We start from the raw sequence: 20,727 nt of genomic DNA on the forward strand, positions 1-20,727 counted from the left end.
AAAAATCTATCATTCATTCACAATCAAATTTATAATCATTCGAAAAAAAATTCTCTATCGTTTTCAACAAGTATTTTTCTAATTATAATAATAATAATTCAAACAATCGGAATGGATATCAGCTTGATGGGATTCGACACTCCTCTGTTTCTACATAACCTTCATCACATCCTCCTCGACCCATCCAATGACGCCAACACCAAATCATCATCATCGAACAAAAATACGAATGTCGGGGAACCGGGTCGGGCTTATGTAAGAGACGCAAGAGCAATGGCGGCAACCCCAGCTGACGTGAAAGAATACCCGAATTCGTACGTGTTCATAATCGACATGCCCGGTTTGAAATCTGGTGATATAAATGTGCAGGTTGAAGATGAGAATGTTTTGGTGATAAGCGGAGAAAGAAAAAGAGAGAATGAAGGAGAAAAAGAAGGTGTCAAGTATGTACGGATGGAGAGGAGGATTGGAAAATTTATGAGGAAGTTTTCGTTGCCCGAGAACGCGGATACGGATAAGATATCTGCGGTTTCTCAAGACGGAGTTCTTACTGTTACTGTTGAGAAGCTGCCTCCGCCCGAGCCCAAGAAGCCCAAAACCATCCAGGTTCAGGTCGCCTAGACCGATTGGGCCCGAATTCGGCATGTTTAGGTGTATGGAGTAACAGTAGTAGTACTGTAGTAGTAGGATTTCTGATGAATAACTTGGATTTTGTTGAGTGATGTGTTATTTTGTTATGTTTTTATTAAGTAATCTAATGTGTTTGCTATTATGAATATTAATGTTAGTATTATTCTGGTGTGTTTTTTTTTTGTTCAGCAATTCTTCTTATTTTAGTGTTATTTTGATTTGAGATTGAGGTTTTGAGTTTGTCATAATACGAGGCTTACTAATCTAATAATCTTACTTTATTTCGATTAGGAAAACTTCTTATTTATGTTTTCAATCAAACAATTGACCTCTCTAAATTTGTTTTTGACATCAAGTCAAGTTTTTATATCGGTGTTATGTATATATCACATTGTGATTTGATCGATATCTCATAGCCAGTGATGAGGATCATGGAGAATGAGAGAAAGGTAAAAGTAAAGAGAAAATCCTAAGCCCGTTCCAATGAAGATGACAGTCTTATTAATTTGTTTATTTATAAGACTACCTTGTATAATGACATTATTATAAACATTAGTGTAAAAATTTATGAGGAACAACTATTGATAATATAGGTACATACTTCACACCTTCTTTTGGCCTATTGTATTGACCTGACCCGTATTGGTCGACTCTTGAATATAGGTTCTAGAACAACTTTGAATCAAGGTTATAACACATTATTAACCACTGCTAGAAGCCCAGGGTTATCCTTGACTCGCTTTTTATGATCCACGCTAATAGATAACGCGCAAAGTGAGAAGTCATAATACTGTCATAATTTGTAAAATCTGTAGGGTTTATGACACGCATTTTTTAGTGTTATAAAAAAAGGTAGGGTAACACGGGGCTACAGTATCTTCTTAATAAACAAATATAAATAAAGAAAAGAGTTAATGACATAAATCGTCCCTGTGGTTTACTAAAATAGTCACCTTTCGTCCTTAAAAATTCAAAACCTCAAGGACAGTCTTTTATAGGAGGATAAGGTTCACGTTTGGTCCTTTGACTATTTGACCGTCACCTTCTCTCCGTTAAACCCCCCACATGCTTCCCGCGTGAGGGGTATTCTAGTAATTTTCACTCTAAAGGACGAAAGTTGACTATTTTGGTAAACCACAGGGACGATGTATGTCAAAAACCAAAAAGTGTAACTATTTCTTTTAATAATAACAAAAAAAAAAAAATCATCATCTTTTTTTTCAATCCCTTTAAACCTTTCCATTGATATATCTATACATCTGCATCTATCTCTTTCTAAGTATAAATCTATACATATATCTATACTACCGCCACCGCTAATCACCAAACCACCAAAAATCATCGGCACCTCACAATTCGCTGCCGCCGGCCCTACTCATCATCAACTCCGTCAAACCCATTCATCACCACCACTAACGTCACCCCCACTCGACCCTCCACAACACATCTAGGGCTGTAAATGAACTGAACAGTTCATGAACATTTCATGAAACTGTTTGGTGGGAAGTTCGTTTGTGTTCGTTCGTGTAGTTAAATGAACGAACATGAACACAAAAATTTGTTCGTTTAGTTAAACGAACGAACATGAACACAACTCCCGTTCGTTCACTTATGTTCGTGAACGTTCGATAATATGTTTGTGAACAATGTTCGTGAACGATGTTCGTGAACATCCGTTCATTTATGTTCATGAACATTCGTACGTTTATGTTCGTGAATATTTCATTTTGCTATATTTATATATATATATATATATATATATATTAATTTTAATATTAACATTAATATCTAATCCTTTATATGCTTAAAAAGAAAATTAAATACAAATTATAAAGATAAATTCTCGTTTTATATCAAACCGGATATTTTCACTAAATAGGAAAGTTCTGTAAAAATTTGAGTCGATCAATAATTTGTAACCTTGAATATGAAGTCTAATATTTATAATTATATATTTGTAAATATTGTTAGTTATATGTTTGTTCATTGGTGTTTGTTTGGTTTGTTTGTTTGCGTTCGTTCATTAGTTTTCGTAAACATTCGTTCATGAACACGAATATGAACACCGCCGACCTGTTTTTAAATCTATAAAATTTGTTGTCACCATTTATATCCAGATCCATATAAATCTAATCCAACCACCGCACCCCACCTCCGATCGATATTTATATCCAGATCTATACCTATATCTATAAAATCTGATCACCATAACGCCGACCTCCCCATCTCCGTTGTCACCATTTAGATATATATATATATATATATAGCAGATAGCCTGAAAGATTCGACGGTTTGATGGCCTAAAAAAGCCCAACGATGGTTTGCAGGAAAGTGATGGTATCCCCATCTTCATTCATTCTTTTTTGTTGTGTTCTCTACCTTTGATTAACGGCGGCCATTTCATTTGAATAAATGAATGAAATTTGATAGATTGATCTTCAAATAGAGATATTGTATGTGTATATATGTATGTAAGTGAAACAAAAAGATGAAAAACTATCAGATTTTTGGAAAGAGTTAATGACATAAATCGTCCCTGTGGTTAACTAAATAGTCACCTTTCGTCCTTTAGAGTGGAAATGACTAGAATACCCCTCACGTAGGGGGTCTAACGGAGAGAAGGTGACGGTCAAATAGTCAAAGGACCAAACGTGAACCTTATCCTCCTATAAAGGACTGTCCTTGGGGTTTTGAATTTTTAAAGACGAAAGGTGACTATTTTGGTAAACCACATGGACGATTTATGTCATTAACTCTAAAGAAAAATAAAATAATAATTCATCTCAGAGCCCCTCCTCTCCCATCCCATCTTTACCGTTTTACGAGTAATTTCTTCATCTGTCTATCTCTCCCCCATTTTCTCCTTTCTTCTTCGTCTTTATTATTTTCCCACAGACCACCATCTTCACTCCCACATTTCATCAGGTACGCCTCAATCTTTCCTTCTCCAATATTATCCTCTTATTAATTTATTCTACATATGAATTTATACGTTTTAACTCACCACAGATCTGTCCAGTTTCTAACTTTTCTACTTTTTTTTTTTTTTAATTTAAACGACAACGTTTAGCTCATCTCCAGATTTTTATATATTCAAATCGACACCGTTTAGATCATCTACAGGTTTTTAATTAATTATAACGACACCGTTTAGCTCATCTCAGATTTCAATTAATCGTAGTAAAAATTTTCAGATCTTACTTTTATTTTATATTCTTAGATCCAGGGTTTGTGTCGGCAACTTTTTCGTATATATTTATACACACCCACATAGATTGATAGATATATTTATACACACCCAGGCGGCTTTAGTACCACCGTGAACGAGCCTTGTTGACGCTTTAGCGAAAAGATTGGACAGAGTTCATTCGGATGGAGAAATGAAACGCGAGTTTCTACATAGATGGTTGAACTTTTAAGGCATTTACAGTTTCAAAAAGCTCAGTAAGATGAGATCCAGGATTTGAAGGGTTGCCTTATGATGGAGCAAGAAGAGAAAAACGGATTGAACAGGAAGCTCCAAAGTCTAGAAAAGGAATGTATGTGCATAGTAAATATACGCCAATTATTACTGCAACTGTAATTACAATCTTGTTTTTGTATAATATATATAACCTCACTAGAAATGATTTATTAATGAAATAGGCAAGATGGGTGGGTCAGGCAGATTGGGTAAAAGTTTGATTTTCTTTTGTGTGTCGAAGCATGTTTTGTGGAGTTGACTCTGCTTCTAGATTGTTTTTAGTAGAGAATCGATGCGTTAATGTGATTGCAAAAACAGTCTTATCACACAATGATCTGAATCTTTGCACAAAAACCAGTTTAGGATGTTGTATGCGGCAAAAGTGTACTTTAGGCTTCTTTCAACTCTCTGAACCATTACTCTTTAGCTTGTTTTTTTTCATTTGATGTTGAAACGTAACCAAATTCGACTGGTTAATAAAGAAAATGTGTCCATATTGTTAACTTTTATATATTTTATATTCGGTTATCCTGGTGTTTTTGTGTTGTTGTACTGATTAGCAAAACAAAGTCGGCTGAAAACAAACAAGATTTGAGTTCAAATTGACATGTTGAAACTCTGAAGCAGATGGTAATGAAACTAAGGAAGGAAAATGAGGTCCTCAAGAGGCAGTTGCTTGACTCCAAAGATGACTGATATCTGTCAACAGTTGAGGACCTTCTGGTTTTCTGGTATTTTGGGTTATTTGCAGCTATCAGTCCGAAGGATACGAGTCAAAAGCCGGCCCTGAGCTTCTTGACATCATCTTTTCAAAAGCCGGCCCTGGTATGTTGTTATATATCTCTCAGATGGCAGATGGTTGAATATTGAAAGTGTTTTGAGGTAAGAATACTGAATATGGCAAAAATTCATACATTTTGTGTGTGTTTATATGTATCAGTATGTGTTGATTTTCGAAAAAATGGTCCACAATCACCTTATGGCACCTTCTTTTCAGTATTTTGTTAAGTTGAAATCATCCTGCTATTTGAGATCTTTTGGTTTGGTTAGTGTGAATTATTTAGATGGTGCATCTAGGAGCTATATGACTGAATGCTAAAACTAGTAATAGGACACATTGAAAAAGATATATCAGGTAAAGTAGAAGTATAGGTAAAGTAGAAGTATACTTACATAACCTTAAAGCCTAACTAATTAGGTGATCACATTTAATTTTGTGTGGCCTATTTACCTAGTTCTCGAAAAATCTTGTTTCTAGTGTTGAATGCTAGCAATGGAAAAAAATTATGTCAGGATGGTTCGAGCTCCATTGTTACAAAATTATAGTCTATGTGTATGAGTTTGATTTCTGGTTTTTAGATTATTATAGGTTGTTTTTGATTGAATCTATGAAAACTAAAGATTTTACTGCTAAGAAAGCCACCATCAATCACAGCAGTTGCTGAACCAATGGAAACATCGGCTTTTTGTGTATTAGCTCCAGCTCCAAGTACAGTTATGAAAAAAATTTCTAAAAGCCCGTCTTATCAAAGTTTTGGAGTTTTTTATGTACACTTTGATAGAAAGGTTAGCAGTGACTCCAGTGAGTCTCATTGAGCATTATAAATCGCCATTGTAGGTTTGGTGTGATGGAGAAATTCACCCCTTATCTACCAATATATTCAGAGTTGTTTGATAGAGAGAGTCAGATGTCTGAAAAGGCATTCTATAAAGAGAAAGTAAATAGACTGCATATTTTTTTGAGCAGCATGTTTGTGCTTAATTTTTTCCTCACAGTTGCCTTATTATTTCTTTTATAATGCAAGTCAAGTTAGTTACTTCCGAGGTTGAATTGCTGAAACTTTGTATGCATCTGCAGTTCTACTATGGTGTATTTTTCGCATACATGCGGCTGAGGAAATAGGAGATCGGGAACTTGATTCGGATGAGTGTGTGTGGCACATCCATAAAGCCAGGGTTCATGACAATCTCGTATTCATATTTAGCTGGGAACATGTGCAATATATGTAGATAGTTATATTATTATGTAATGTTGTATTCATAACTAATTATCGGTATCTATTTGGACACGAATCGTTATGTAATGAATTGGTGACTCATGGTTTTGATATATATGAAATGCGTTAATTTGTACTACTATAGGATTAATTTATTGTCAGGTTTATTATGTATATAATCAGTTTTTAAAAAACAGAAAAAAATAAAAAAAAATATGATTTTATAGGTTATGACACGCAAAAACATATGTCAAAAAAGTGGGTCATAAAGGTTATGACTTTCTACTACGAAAGTCAAAAAGGAGAGTCATAAATGTGTGTTATAAGTGCGCGTCATAGACGGATGACGCCCAAATGCGGGTCATGAAAATTTATGACTAGTCCTTCCTTGACGCGCAAAAAGCGCGTCATCTGACCCCTTTATGACGCGCATTGCGCGTCAAGAATAGCTGTTTTTCTAGTAGTGGACGTGTATGTGTTCATTCAACCAAAAAAAACGCTTGGCCAGATGTTTTATGTCGAAACTAATGTTAATGCCTCATTTACCTAATGTGTGCTCTTTGCCACACAACATTCGGGTCCCTATTCATATTTTCGTATCTTCCATGCTAGATACAAGTCTTCAAGCATCGGAGTGTTGACCGCGATTTTTAAATCCTTCAAGTAGGATTCAAACATACGATGAATTGTATATAGCCGACCACTCTACCACTGCACTCGTGAGCGATAACGGGACGATTTAGAATTTGACCATATTGGATTGATGTTATTAGGTTAATTAACATTGTTTTTGCTGTTCAAAATAGTTTCTTTCGCTTCTCTCAAACACCTTAGAGGGGAAGGAGTGGGAGTCAGCTAGGACTCGGGTAACACCACCACGATTGGCTACACCGTTTTCACCCTTCGGCTACGACTCAAGTAACACAAAATCGGGTATTAGTTTGGTTTGTGAAGCCGAGCTTGGTGTCCAGATTTCGAACGTTGGAGATCGGTGGGTCCCCCCATTTTGAACGTTGACGTCCACTTTTCTAAAAAAGAAAAAACTTTTTACCCTTTATTTAAACAAACACCCACCTATTTCAAACTAATTTAAACACTTTCTTCTTATTACTTTCTTCTTCTTCCCATATCCATTTCACACAAAACATACTTATTACTAAAATGGACCTTCGCGATTGTAAAATGTCCATCAAAACCCACCTCAATTACCGCTCCAAACATCTCTCTGATGTGAATAACATGATTGCATCCGTTTCTGAGAACAAAGCGGCTTACCAAGCCGTGATCTACAGACTTACTGCCCCGGGTTATGCTCCTAACAACGTCGAAAGTGAGCATCTTGTATATCTTCGTCAGAAGATTGACTGGCTGAATCAAGTTATTTTCCAACTAAGCGTCACTTCTTCAACGTTGACCCGTACGCTAGATCACGGGGTATTTTCGCAATCCAGTGTGGGTGGTGGTCAGTACGTACCTTACTACTCTGAGCCGGTGGTATCCTCGCAAGCCAGTGTGGGTGGTGGTCAGTACGTTTCTCCTCAACCCGTCGACAGCTCTCCTGAACCCTACCGCTACATTCACCGCAACGACGGTGACAGCACCGTTGACTCGGACTATTCCGAGTGTTAGTTTTATATTTTAGTAGTTTAATGAAATGTTTTTATTATGTGTTTTAGTATTATTTATGGTTTATGTGTTTTTAGTATTATTTATGTATTGTGGTTTTTTAATTTTAATGGAATTATGTTTATGTTTTATGTTTATATTTTAATGGAATTATTGGTATAATAAAAAAATGAAAAAGAAAATGAATTTGGGTAAGTTTAATGAATTAGATATGTATTTCAAGTGATTTAGGTAAGATTTGAGTAGAATTGAGTAGTTGTGAGTTGTAAGGTTTTGATTGGAGGAAGGATTAGGTAATTTAACCAACTAGTGGACCACTCCTTTCCCCTTATAATTAACCAAAGGTCCGTTTACCCCGTACAATCTCGGGTTGGGTAATGTTGTTACTTATTTTTATGTCAATTTTATTCAACATATCACTTAAGTTATTATCTCTCTACCACTTGTACCGTATACGTAGGGACTGTTTTGCTACCAAAAACAATTATTCCTTCGGCGACCTCTGTTCACCGTGGTTATCATTTCAAGTCCACCAGTATGTGTTCTTTTTATGGATCAATTTTCATTTGACAACTAATAGTAATATTAATGCTGATTAGTTAATGGTAATTAAACGGATTGTTATTACTGTGTTATGTAATAGTTATGTTTGATTGTTTTGAAATTAAATAAATAGAAGTTATCTAAAAATATATAGTCAGAACTAATTATGTAACCCGAGCGTTGCCCCGGAAGATATAACGTTGCTTTCAAAAAGTTTATAGACGCAGGAGATACATTCGTTTCTTTCGTATTTAAATGTGTGTCTGAAAATGTATTGTCGTGTACAAACATAAGCTATATTAGTTATTAAATGATCAATTCTATGAGTAGTTCAAGGGGAAAAAACGAATTGAAAAAAATGTGACAAAACGTGAAAAAAAAATTAATGAAAACGCACTAAAGTTATATAAAATGCAAAAATAAATGGAAAGTACTATATAAATCATTTTAGAAAATAAATATAAGAACTTTAGGAGTTAACCCCTTGTTGAAAAAAAAAACCTGATTTGCCTCATCTTTTGTAACTTCCGTAAAACACCTTAATGGAAGTTAACGGCCGTTAGCTGATGGGAACCATTATTGCAAAGTTTTAAACGACAGGGACTATATTGAGAAAAAACTTAACTGCCGTTAGCTGATGAGGACCATTGTTGCAACAAATTTAACGACATAAACTATAGTTGCTGAAAAAAATGGGCGCACGAAAACTGAGTAACGTCAATTATATATATGTATAGAATAGTGTTGGAGGGAATCGGGCCCCTGGGGTGCTGGGTCCCTAACTAGTTCAGTAAGTTGATTTGATTTTCAACAAGAAATTACCCGCACGTTGCAGCAGTAAGATGATGAGGGAGATATGTCATAGGGTGTAATAGGTTACAGGAGTTGGTAGGTCATAAAGAGTGATAGCCAAATGCTTTAGTCCGTTCAGGCTCCGCCCTGTGATTTAAAAACTTGTTGAAAGTAAATCAAATGACATCTCTAATGAAGTAGCATGAAAACTTAAGAACACCGGGATAATTTTTATAATTTATCAATGTATAGTTTTTGAAATAAAAATTCTGAATGAATTAGAGTAACAAAATTATTTATGGAAGAGAGAGAAAATAGTGAGTGGTTGAGATTTGAGCCGATAGATAAAAATGAAAGTTGAAAGTTGTGGGATATTGATGTATGATACATCATGCATTATCATGTGTACATTGTTGAAATAAAAGTTGAAATCTTATTTGCTATATAATATAGTTTAGATAGTACAAAACAAATGATCCAAAATAAAAGTGTATATGCGCCCATGCTAATTGTATTTTATGTCCGGTCCAAAACAATTTTTTATGAAAAAAACGGGTGAGTGTCGTCTTCTGCGAATTTTAAGGCCCAATTTTTTGACGATGTATAAAAGGGGTTCAGATGTAGACAGGACATTTACATAAGTAGAGAGCCTGCTTTCATTTTTTATCTAAAAGGTAGAAAAAGGCCCTCCAGTCAATGACGGGTTTAGAAATAAATAAGTTTATAGGTTTTATACTTTTATCTTATCTTAATATGTTAAATTTTTAAACCAAAAACATATGAATTAGCTTAGGGTTAACATTCTAAAATATCATTGTAGTTTTCTAGTTTGTATACGATCTTAATCTATATACCCAAAACAAATATAGTAAAATTTCAAGAGAATGGTAAAAATAAAAACTTTTTTAATAGAAAAAAAAAACAACTTTCACATATAAATATGAAATCTAATAAAAATACTATGTATGTACCATTTTTGAAAATTGACTGAAAACACAAATCAATTATAAAAAGAAAAAAGAAAAAAAAAAACACATACGCACAAAAATAATGAAAAGTCACTTTATCAATTTGTATCCCGACTAATTTAAATGGGCAAAATCATTACACATCGTCACATCCGTCATAAATTTTCATATATACCCCTGAAGATCGAGAACTTAGCAGAAGCAACTAGAAGAAGTTTCTTCGCTTCCAATTTTCCTCATCTGTTCTTTCTAGAATCTCCAAGAACTTTCTTCTTCATCCATTATAAATACCACCATTAAAAAATCTATCATCCATTCACAATCAAATATATAATCGTTCGAAAAAAAATTCTCTATCGTTTTCAACACGCATTTTATAATAGTAATACAAACAATCGTAATGGATATCAGTTTAATGGGATTCGATTCTCCTCTGTTTCTACACAATATTCATCCCATCTTTCTCGACCCAACCAATGACACCAACACCAAATCATCATCATCAAACAAGAACTGCAATGTAGGGGAACCGGGTCGGGCTTACGTCAGAGACGCAAGAGCAATGGCGGCAACACCAGTTGATGTGAAAGAATACCCGAATTCGTACGTGTTCATAATCGACATGCCCGGTTTGAAATCTGGTGATATAAATGTGCAGGTTGAAGATGAGAATGTTTTGGTGATAAGCGGAGAAAGAAAAAGAGAGAATGAAGGAGAAAAAGAAGGTGTCAAGTATGTACGGATGGAGAGGAGGATTGGGAAGTTAATGAGGAAGTTTTCGTTGCCAGAGAATGCGAATACGGATAAGATTTCCGCGGTTTCTCAAGACGGAGTTCTTACTGTTACTGTTGAGAAGCTGCCTCCGCCCGAGCCCAAGAAGCCCAAAACCATCCAGGTTCAAATCGCCTAGACCGATTGGGCCCGAATTCGGCATGTTTAGGTGTATGGAGTAATAGTAATAGTGGTAGGATTTCTCATGAATATTATGGATTTTGGGTAGTGTGATATGCTATTTTTTATGATTTGGTGATGTAATGTTTGCTTCTATTATGAATATCAATATAAGTCTTTGTGTTTAATTTGTTAATTTTTTTTTTGTTCAGTTATTCTGATTTGAAATATGAGGCTTATGACATCCTGTAAAGATGTCCAATTAACAAAACTTTTTATTTAAGTTTGATCTTTTCAATGTCAAATTCTCTGTTCTGTTATCGACCTTAAGTTAACTTATACTACGTATTTGTGAATTTATGTATACATCACATAATGATTTGATCGATATCTCACAGCTAGTGATGAGGAATTGAGGATCAGGAAGAATGAGAGAAAGTTATAAGTAATTTGTTTATTTATAAGACTGATTTTGTATAATGACATTATTATTATAAACATTAGTAGTGTAATAATCTTAAGGAACAACGACTGATAATAAGCTAACGTGTAATGGTAAGTGGTTCAGAAATTTACTTGCTAAATAATTTAGCATTATGTGTATATATCGAACCGAGTCAAAACATCCTTAAAAGCGGTTTTGAGTTCTATCTTTTGCCTTTTATATTCACTGGACTCGTATAAGTCAACTTGTGAATATGTTCTATAACAACTTTAAATCAAGGTTATATAGACCATTACAGATAGAGATTCTTTTAAGTTGAAAACAATGGCCAGTGGCCAAATTAAAATAATCATGGTTGTTGAATTATAATTAAGAGCTAAGATTTAAAAATATCATTAAATCATTACTACAAAAACTTGTGTTTTGGAACGGTTGTATACATTTTTTGTAACGGTTTTGCATGCGTTCTAAATAATGGTGTTCCAAAAAATAAGGATTTTTTGAAACGGTTTTAAAACCGTTCCTAACAATAGAAGATTTGTAACGGTTGGCTAGAAAACCGTTCCAAAGGTGATGACAAAAATCTGATTTAGAAAGAAGATTTTGAACGATTATACAAGAACCGTTTCAGATTTTATATATTTTTTTAATAAATTTAGTTCCCAAATATATTTATATATCCAAATTCATTTTTCTATAATACACACGTGCATAACTATATATCATACAATACATCCACCAAGAATCAAAAACCCAAATTGAAACTGATCAATTAACATTTTATTGGAAAATAAACTTGTATATATATGCTTCATAATCTCTTACGGAACAGAGTTTGTAAAGAAATAATAAGGGCGCGTTTAGTTCGAAAAAATGTTTTCAAGTTTTCCATTTCTAGTTTTCTAGAAAATGAAAAGGTTTTTCATTTCTAAAAAACCCTTGAAAATTTTGAAAACGCGTTCAAAATAAAAGATGGAGTTTTCATTTTTCCATTTTAGAATACTAGAAAACATGTTCAAATTCACTTGTTTTCTAATTTTAGGTGTATAAAAGGTTTGGAAACTAGAAAAGTGAAAACAAAAACTGAAAAAAATAGTTTTCTAATTAAAGTGCAAAAGTTGGAAAGGAGAATTTTCATTTTCTAGGAAAACTTTTCAAAAAAATAGAATTTGAACGCGTTTCTTTTTTTTCATGTTTTCTTGGAAAATGAAAATGAAAAACATGAAAGTTTTCTTGAACTAAACGCACCTTAAAGATCCGTACACTACCCTAATAGTCAATAAGCCTTCTAACACCTTCCTCAAAATTCCAAGACATACTAAGTTCAAAATCCATTTGACATTTTGTTTCAACCACTTGATGTACCAACAACCACCTATTCCATTCCAATTTGATTATTAGCCTGTAGGTATATGATCACGTAAAATGAATGTATGTCCGAAAAATATTTAAGCCTACGGGGTCACACGTTCAACACGAATGTAACTATAATTGATTAATATCTTAAATGTAATTTATTAATTAATTAGATCACGAAAAACTAATGATTGTCCGTTAAAAGGTTAATAGTTAACGGTACTTAATTAACGGACTTAACGAAGGAGAGAATTGTAATTAGAAAACAATTAGAAAACCCTCTAGAATGTTCTAGGGGGGCCGGCCGAATGGAGGGTTTTAAAACCCTAAACTTGGTCATCAAGTTTCCTACTCCTATATAAGGAGAGCTAACCCAATTGATTTTCAACACACAAATCTTAAGGTTTTCTAAAACCCTAAAAATCTCTCCTTCTCCCTCTCTCTTGGCTTCGGCCGATTCTACCAAACAAAAAGGGTTTTGGGTTTTTGGTTAGTTTGAATAAAAGGGTATTAACAAAGGGTTGTTCGGTTCGTGATCAAGTACTAGCATACATACATTCTAATGTTGTGTGTGCGATCGTAGAGATGATTAATTTTAAACCTTATTATAAAGCTTTTTACTTTATTCTCTTCAATTTAAGATACACGTTTTTTATTTTGATTAATTAATTTACTACATAGATTTTATTCCGCTGCGTGCTTTGTGATTTGATTTGATAAATAGTTATATATCCTAACACATATAACTTCAACCTGCAATGTACAACAAAACAAAACACTATCTGAGATTATGGCTGAGGGGGCGAAAAGTCAACTAGTCAATGTATGTCATCCATCTGCATCACTATAATAAAAATGGCAATGGGCTTAGACATGATGACTATATACATTTTAACTTCACTAATCTAGTCCATCTTTAATATTAAGGTAAACAAGATTTCATTCCAAAATCTTCTTATGCTTGTAAACCAACTACATAAAACCTGATTAGAAAACTATGTGGAATCATTTTAAAAGTTTAAATTAATACAAAACAAAAACTAGTTTATTTTACCTTAAAATAATGACAAGCTTGTTATTCGGAGTAGCCCTTAAATGGGCGTTACAGGTGATGGTATATGTAACACTTTAATTTGAAAAATCACCCCAGTCCACTTCCCGTCACCCCACTGAAACCCGTAGTATTATATAATAGCGCCACTAGTGTTTTTACACAAGTATACGTGTACTTACTCTAAGTTTTACGGCCGGTAACTAGAATACGCCACGTACTAGGTTGCCTATAAAAGTTGTTTGTTGTGACACTCTCATTTCATTGCAAAGCTCATAAACTAAAAAGGAGCCTGAGCAAACAAATGACTGAGCAAGCTCACTAAAAAAAATAAGGTTAAAGAAAGTAACACCAAGCAGATTAATAAACTGAAACAAATAAAGACTCATCAGCTATTAAACTACGATAAACGGGTCAAAACAACTAAGCAAACAAATAGCCACATAAAACACAAAGCAAAATCAAAACTAGCTGGATTATTCTTTTTAAACCAACAATGTCGGTATTGGTTATTTCTGTTTTTATTTACTAATATTATTATTAAATTTAAACAAACATAACCTACATAAACTGCAGGAATGTAAGACAAACTCATTAAATACCTCGATCATTGGGCGACATCATCTGCGTCATCGGGATTCCCATTAGCTAGAAGACTAACCACAGAATTGTGAAACTCCGGCGATGTCACAAATGCAATATCATATATAGATAGTAGCAAGATGGCTCGGATCATTCCAAAGCTTCAAGAAAGTTTTAAATTAAAAAAGATAGATTAACAAATTGGTAACATATATAATTTTCCTCAACAGAAACAATAAGCAAATTATCATTGTCAAATACTTACATTTAGAGAGAAGTTAATTTGTTTGCTTGTTATTCATACATGTGTTTCAACAAGTAATACCAAGATTCCCATTCCTCATTTGATAACACTAAATACAAAAAACCACACATATTAAATCGAGAACCAAATCAAGAACCAAATCAATTTTATCTACACATTTTTAGATAGCTTACCCGCATCATCATCTACTCAAATCTTGTCTCAAAAGCATTATATTAAAAAACAATGGTGTTAGCTTTAAATATTATAGAAATATATATAGATATATATGTCGTATCAACAATATTAAAAACTATTACCTCTCCAGTATAGGTGTGAGATGATAATCTTCGTCACTCTTTTATTGATATCGTAACGAATTAAGTATATACCCCCTCTTTAATTGTGGGCAAACCAAGAATAAAAGCCAATGTTTTTCGCTACACATAAGTTTAGACATTTTTATTATAAAAGCAAACTGCATGCATTAAAAGCATAAGCAAAAAATATTTTACCTTTGACAATATGGTGCTACGTGTATCTCTTTTTCAGGATGTGTCCTCTTGGTTTCACGTATATGTTGTACAACTACGTTAGCAGTTTCTCTACACTTGATAGTGACATCTGGATTTAAGAACACACATTTATTTCCACCACAACATTTTTGTAACTTGACTCAAGTTAATGTCATAACTTGAGGGAATCCTCTTTCGATTATTACATGGTGGGGTTTGGGTGTCGCCAAATAAGATGTTAGTTTTATTTCGAAACTAATGTTAATGCCTCAATTTTTATCGCACAAGGTAAAACCCCCTAAAGTATCTATGGTACTACCTCCTTAAGCACAAGATATAACCCCCTAAAGGATATATGGTATTTTAACTGAACGAGATACTCTGTATGTGAGAGGGTGTTACTGTAGCTAAAAGTAGATCTCCTTAAACACAAGGTAGAATCCCCTGAAGCACATCCCTCTGAAGGATATATGGTACTGTAACTGAACGGGATACCCTGTATGTGAGAGGGTGTTACTGTAGCTAAAAGTAGACCCCCTTAAGTACAAGATAGAATCCTCTTAAGCATCTACAGTACTGTAACGGGATCCTGTAACAAGTATTGTCGTGGAAACTGTAAGTTTTTTTTTTAGTTTGTTTTTTATTCTATTTTTCCACAATTTTTAATTAATTGATTTTTTCATTGAACTTCTAATAGTTTTATCTATCAAGATTTATGGTATATTGTTTTGCCATTTGTTAAAGTTTCTAGCCCCAGTCGTAATTGACACTTAAGAAATTATTTTAGATAAATATGTAAATGAAGATATATTGGTATTTTACTTTGAGCTTTTTTTTTTGAACGGCAGAATAATTATATATATACGAGAGCAAGTACCCACGTGTTGCGGCGGTGAGATGGTAAGGGTGATGAGTCATAGGAGGTGATATGTCATAGAGTGTCATAACCAAATGCCTTAGTCGTATGGGCTCCGCCATCTGATTAAACAATTCGTCGAAAGTATATCGAATAACATCTCTAATGAAAGAGTATGACATTTCAAGAACACCCATATAATTTTTATAATTTATCGATGTACGGTTTTTGAGATAAAAGATTTTGAATTAATTGGAGGAATAAATGATTTATGGATGAGAGAGAAAAAAAAAATGATTGATTGAGATTTGAGGAGAGAGAAAGAGTGTTAGGTAAATATAGAATTGATATACAGACATTTTGGGAAAGTAAAAGTTGAAACTTAAAATGTAGATAGGGGAGATCTGTTTTATAATATAGTTTGTATATATACATATATATATAACATCATCAACAAGGTGCTGGATACAAATAATAATACAACTACAAATTTATAACTCGAAATAATTTACCTATTCTAGATTCATCAAAGATCGGCTACAATTACTTGAGAACTCACTTTTCATGTAGCAAAACAAATCAATGATACACACCATATTAGCCTATTGCAATAATCTCCTTTGCAGCAATAGAATAGCCAGTGTCCAAATAGATCATCCATTCTCATAGCTTTGCTTTGTGACATTCAGAAGCGGATTTTTGAGCCAATCGACCTAGTTAAGCTTGAACTTTTTACATCTATTTCGGGATCACATGTATGAAAAATGATTAATCGAATCCACCAAAACCATCTCCCTTTTTTTAGTTGGATTAAAAACAGATTCGTTTCAAAATCGCCATAGCTCCCACCAAGCCGTATATATAACAATTATGATGGTACTCTTCACCGTGTAACTACGGTCTAGAAACATAATTGAATCTAAAAAACCAATGTGATTAGTGTCGTGAACCAAGTTAATGTCTCACCACCTTTTTTGCAATGATACATTCTGACATATTATGTTGGATATTTTCTAAACTATTTGGACAAAGAGGACAAATTAAAGAATTATTGGTTATACATTTGAACCATATATTAAGCCTTGTTGGAAGTCGATCCTTTCAAACCCGTCAAACGTGAATGTTAACCTTTATGGGGACTATTTTATTCCATTTGGTGACAATGTGATTATGAGTGAGAAATTTTGCATATCACTAACTGGGAATGATTCCATTTTGCAGCCATTCCAAATCCATGTATCAGGATGGTGCACAATTGTAACCTCGGTAATACTGGCACATATGCTTTCGCATACCACTAACTTTGAGCTTTTTAATCGACTTCTACGCATTTTCCACAACATCGAGCGAGTAGAATTGTTAGGTAAAAAAAATGGATAATGAAATATACTTTGGTCTTATTAAAAGTGTTACATCTTCAATATTTAAAAATTTTAATTTTTTGATTTTGACTTAATTGTATATTACTTTTATATTGTGTTATTTAGAGTACGTTATTAGTCAAAATGGTGTTATTTAAAAAAGTAATTACAAAAATGGTGTGGTTTAAAAGGTATTTAACAAAATGGTGTTTTTCAAGAAAAATATTTACCAACATAGTATTTTTGATAGGTTTTATATCATTTCACTAAGAAAAATGATTAATGTGTCTAAAATTTAGGCATAAAAGTACATCTAATAAGGAATGATTGTTACATGACAAGATCATTAGAAAAAAAATATAATGTACTAAACACTTTCAACTATCTTTTTTTCTCTCTTGTGCATTTTATCCTTTTGTTCTACCGCCGATATGCAATTGTAACCTGAAAATGAAAACATGTTGTCCACTTGTATAGCAACTTTGTGTAATGATAATCAGTGGATATATAGTAAAATTAAAAGGAAAAGATAAATAAAACCAAATATAAAAGTTTTATAAATAAATGTTGTCCAAACTGAATTATAGAGTAAAGTCATCAACTCATCATAGGGGCAAAATAAAAGTAATATGAAGTTAATAGAATGGGTAAGTCGTAAGTGGTAATATACTAATATGTATACTTTCAAAATGTAAGATGTAAACTTTCAAAAGCTCGGAGCAAAAACAAATATCGTTTGTAAAAGCCACTTCTATCAATCTGTCATGGTGCATAAACAGAAACCCATTGAAATGTTTGTTTTTGTCCAATGAATCTATCACCATTTCCAATTGACATCTTTAAGCTATTTCCAAAATATTTCCAGCTTTAAACCAATCAAAACCCCTTGAAATTGTTTCTGTCGTGGTGGCCAAGAGGTTTTAGTTTCATTATATTCGAATCCGAGGGAGGAGTGGATCGAGTATTGTATAAAACCTTGTATGAACTAAATGCTAAAATGAATTAGATAAACACAATGATGGTTGAAAAGTTGAGTGTTTAGCCAAATGATACAAAATTAAACATCATCTAGATAAATAATTTTTTAAAAAATCACCACTTTGGTACACTATTTTGATAATTATTTTTTCTAATAGCATCACTTTGACTAATAACTTTATAATCATATGTCTAAAGTATATATTATTCTTTTTAGGAAAAAGTACTGTACATTGTTATTAGCTTTTAACCCATTGTTTAAAATTTTAAACGGGCAAGCACATCAGACAGAAGTTTCCATATATACCCCTCAAGATCGAGAACTTAAACAGAAGCTACCAGAAGTTGTTCCTCGTTTCCAATTTCCCTCATCTGTTCTTTCTAGAATCTCCAAAGAATTTTCTTCTTCACCCATTATAAATACCACCATCAAAAAATCTATCATTCATTCACAACCAAATTTATAATAATTCGAAAAAAATTCTCTGTCGCCTTCATAAGTATTCGAATAATACAAAATCGAATCAAAATGGATATCAGCTTGATGGGATTGGACACTCCTCTGTTTCTACACAATCTTCATCACATCCTCAACGCTACTAATGATTCCGACATCAAAACATCATCATCAAACAACAATAGCAATGTCGGGGAACCGGGTCGGGCTTACGTCAGAGACGCAAGAGCAATGGCGGCAACACCAGCTGATGTGAAAGAATACCCGAACTCATACATGTTCATAATCGACATGCCCGGTTTGAAATCTGGAGATATAAATGTGCAAGTTGAAGATGAGAATGTGTTGGTGATATGTGGAGAAAGAAAAAGAGAGAATGAAGAAGGAAAAGAAGGTGTCAAGTATGTACGGATGGAGAGGAGGATTGGAAAATTTATGAGAAAGTTTTCGTTGCCCGAGAAAGCGGATACGGATAAGATATCTGCAGTTTCTCAAGATGGAGTTCTTACTGTTACTGTTGAGAAGCTGCCTCCGCCCGAGCCCAAGAGGCCCAAAACCATCCAGGTTCAGGTTGCTTGAAACCATTGGGTCGAGAAAACCGGAATGTTTAGTTGTACGGACTGATAGTAGTAGTAGTAGTAGTAGTAGGATTTCTGATGAATAATATGGATTGTGTAGTGTGATATGCTATTTTGTTATGTTTTTGTGATGGAAGGTTGTTTGTGTTATGAATATCAATGTCAATCTTGTTTTTTGTTTACAATTTTTTGTGTTTTCAGTGTTATTTTTAATTAGAGTAAGTATTCGCGCGTTACATCGGTGAGATGGTGGGTGATAGGTCATAAAGTATAATAGCCAAATGCTTTAATCGTACGGGTTTCGCCATCGGATTTAGAAATTCGTCGGTAGTATATCGAATGACATCTTTGTGAGATAAAAGATTTTGAATGAATTGCAAGAATAAATGATTTATGGAGGAGAGAATAAAGATGACTGGTTGAGAGTTGAGGAGAGATAAATGGTATTTGGTAAATATATAATTGATAGAAGGGATATTTTGAGGAAGTAAATGTTAAAACTTAAAATATTAGACATGGATTTTTTGCTTTATAATATAGTATAGATATAGATATAAAGTTTGTGGGTTTAAATATGAGTCATTAATCTTAATTAGTATTCAGTAACATTCTGAATTATGTTTAAACTAGATTAAACCCGTCCGTTAGACGGTAATATAATAATAAGTAATAACTAAAATACTTCTTAGAAACCAAAAAGAAGTGAAGCAATCAAATTAAAAGAACAAAAGACGAATATATTTGGAGATTATCTCTTTATAATCTACAAGAAAATCACAAGTTAGCTCAAAATTGAAAAAAAATTACTATATAAGAGAAAAAAAAAGACAAAAAAAACAAAATTGAAAAAAAATTACTATATAAGAGAAAAAAAAAGACAAAAAAAACAAACTCATTTGAAAAGATACATAAAATAGTGATAATTTTTTTACTATAGAAAAATATATATAATAATGTTTGAAAGATTTTTAAAGATATAAACCTTTAAAAGAAAAAATAAATTATATTCTTTCTTAATTATATAGAAGAAGGAAGAATAAGAATAATGTATAATCTGTGACTATATATAGTAATTATAACCGTACTTTGTATCTTGGTGAAAAAAAATATCTATTCATTAAGTTTAAAGAGATATAGATGAAACAGTTAATTATGATAATTAAATTAAAATTAGATTAAAGTAGTACATATCCATCAGAAGATTTTATGTAATAATAATAATAATAATATTATATAATATAATATATAGAAGATGAAAGATCTTCTTTATATAACTAAAAGATAATAGTTTTCTCTTAGTTGACATTTATAAGAGATTGACACAAGATTTTTGATTATTTTGTCATTTTTCATTAAATTATTTTATTTAAATTGCTATGTGTGTAGGCATATAT

General features: G+C 32.9%; 2 protein-coding genes and 1 long non-coding RNA gene across 4 annotated transcripts; all 3 read left to right on the plus strand.

Annotated features, from left to right (window-relative positions):
• LOC122600358 (17.3 kDa class II heat shock protein-like) lies at positions 1-793 on the plus strand. Its single transcript, XM_043773066.1, has one exon. The coding sequence runs from the start codon at positions 112-114 to the stop codon at positions 619-621; it is 510 nt and encodes a 169-aa protein (XP_043629001.1). The 5' UTR covers positions 1-111; the 3' UTR covers positions 622-793.
• A 2,658-nt stretch (positions 794-3,451) lies between these two features.
• On the plus strand, positions 3,452-6,229 carry LOC122600050. Of its 2 annotated transcripts, XR_006323989.1 has the most exons (4): positions 3,452-3,555; positions 3,933-4,169; positions 4,654-4,975; positions 5,952-6,229. It is a non-coding gene; the product is annotated as an uncharacterized LOC122600050 (long non-coding RNA). The 2 variants fall into 2 exon arrangements; XR_006323988.1 differs by having other exon boundaries at positions 3,933-4,975.
• Positions 6,230-10,348: 4,119 nt separating this feature from the next.
• On the plus strand, positions 10,349-19,518 carry LOC122599662 (17.1 kDa class II heat shock protein-like). The gene is made up of 2 exons (XM_043772207.1): positions 10,349-10,914; positions 19,320-19,518. Exons 1-2 carry the CDS (start codon positions 10,420-10,422, stop codon positions 19,332-19,334), a joined length of 510 nt encoding a protein of 169 aa, XP_043628142.1. The 5' UTR covers positions 10,349-10,419; the 3' UTR covers positions 19,335-19,518.
• Positions 19,519-20,727: the final 1,209 nt, after the last annotated feature.

Source organism: Erigeron canadensis, chromosome 5, assembly GCF_010389155.1.
Source record: "Erigeron canadensis isolate Cc75 chromosome 5, C_canadensis_v1, whole genome shotgun sequence".
Taxonomy (NCBI): Eukaryota; Viridiplantae; Streptophyta; class Magnoliopsida; order Asterales; family Asteraceae; genus Erigeron; species Erigeron canadensis.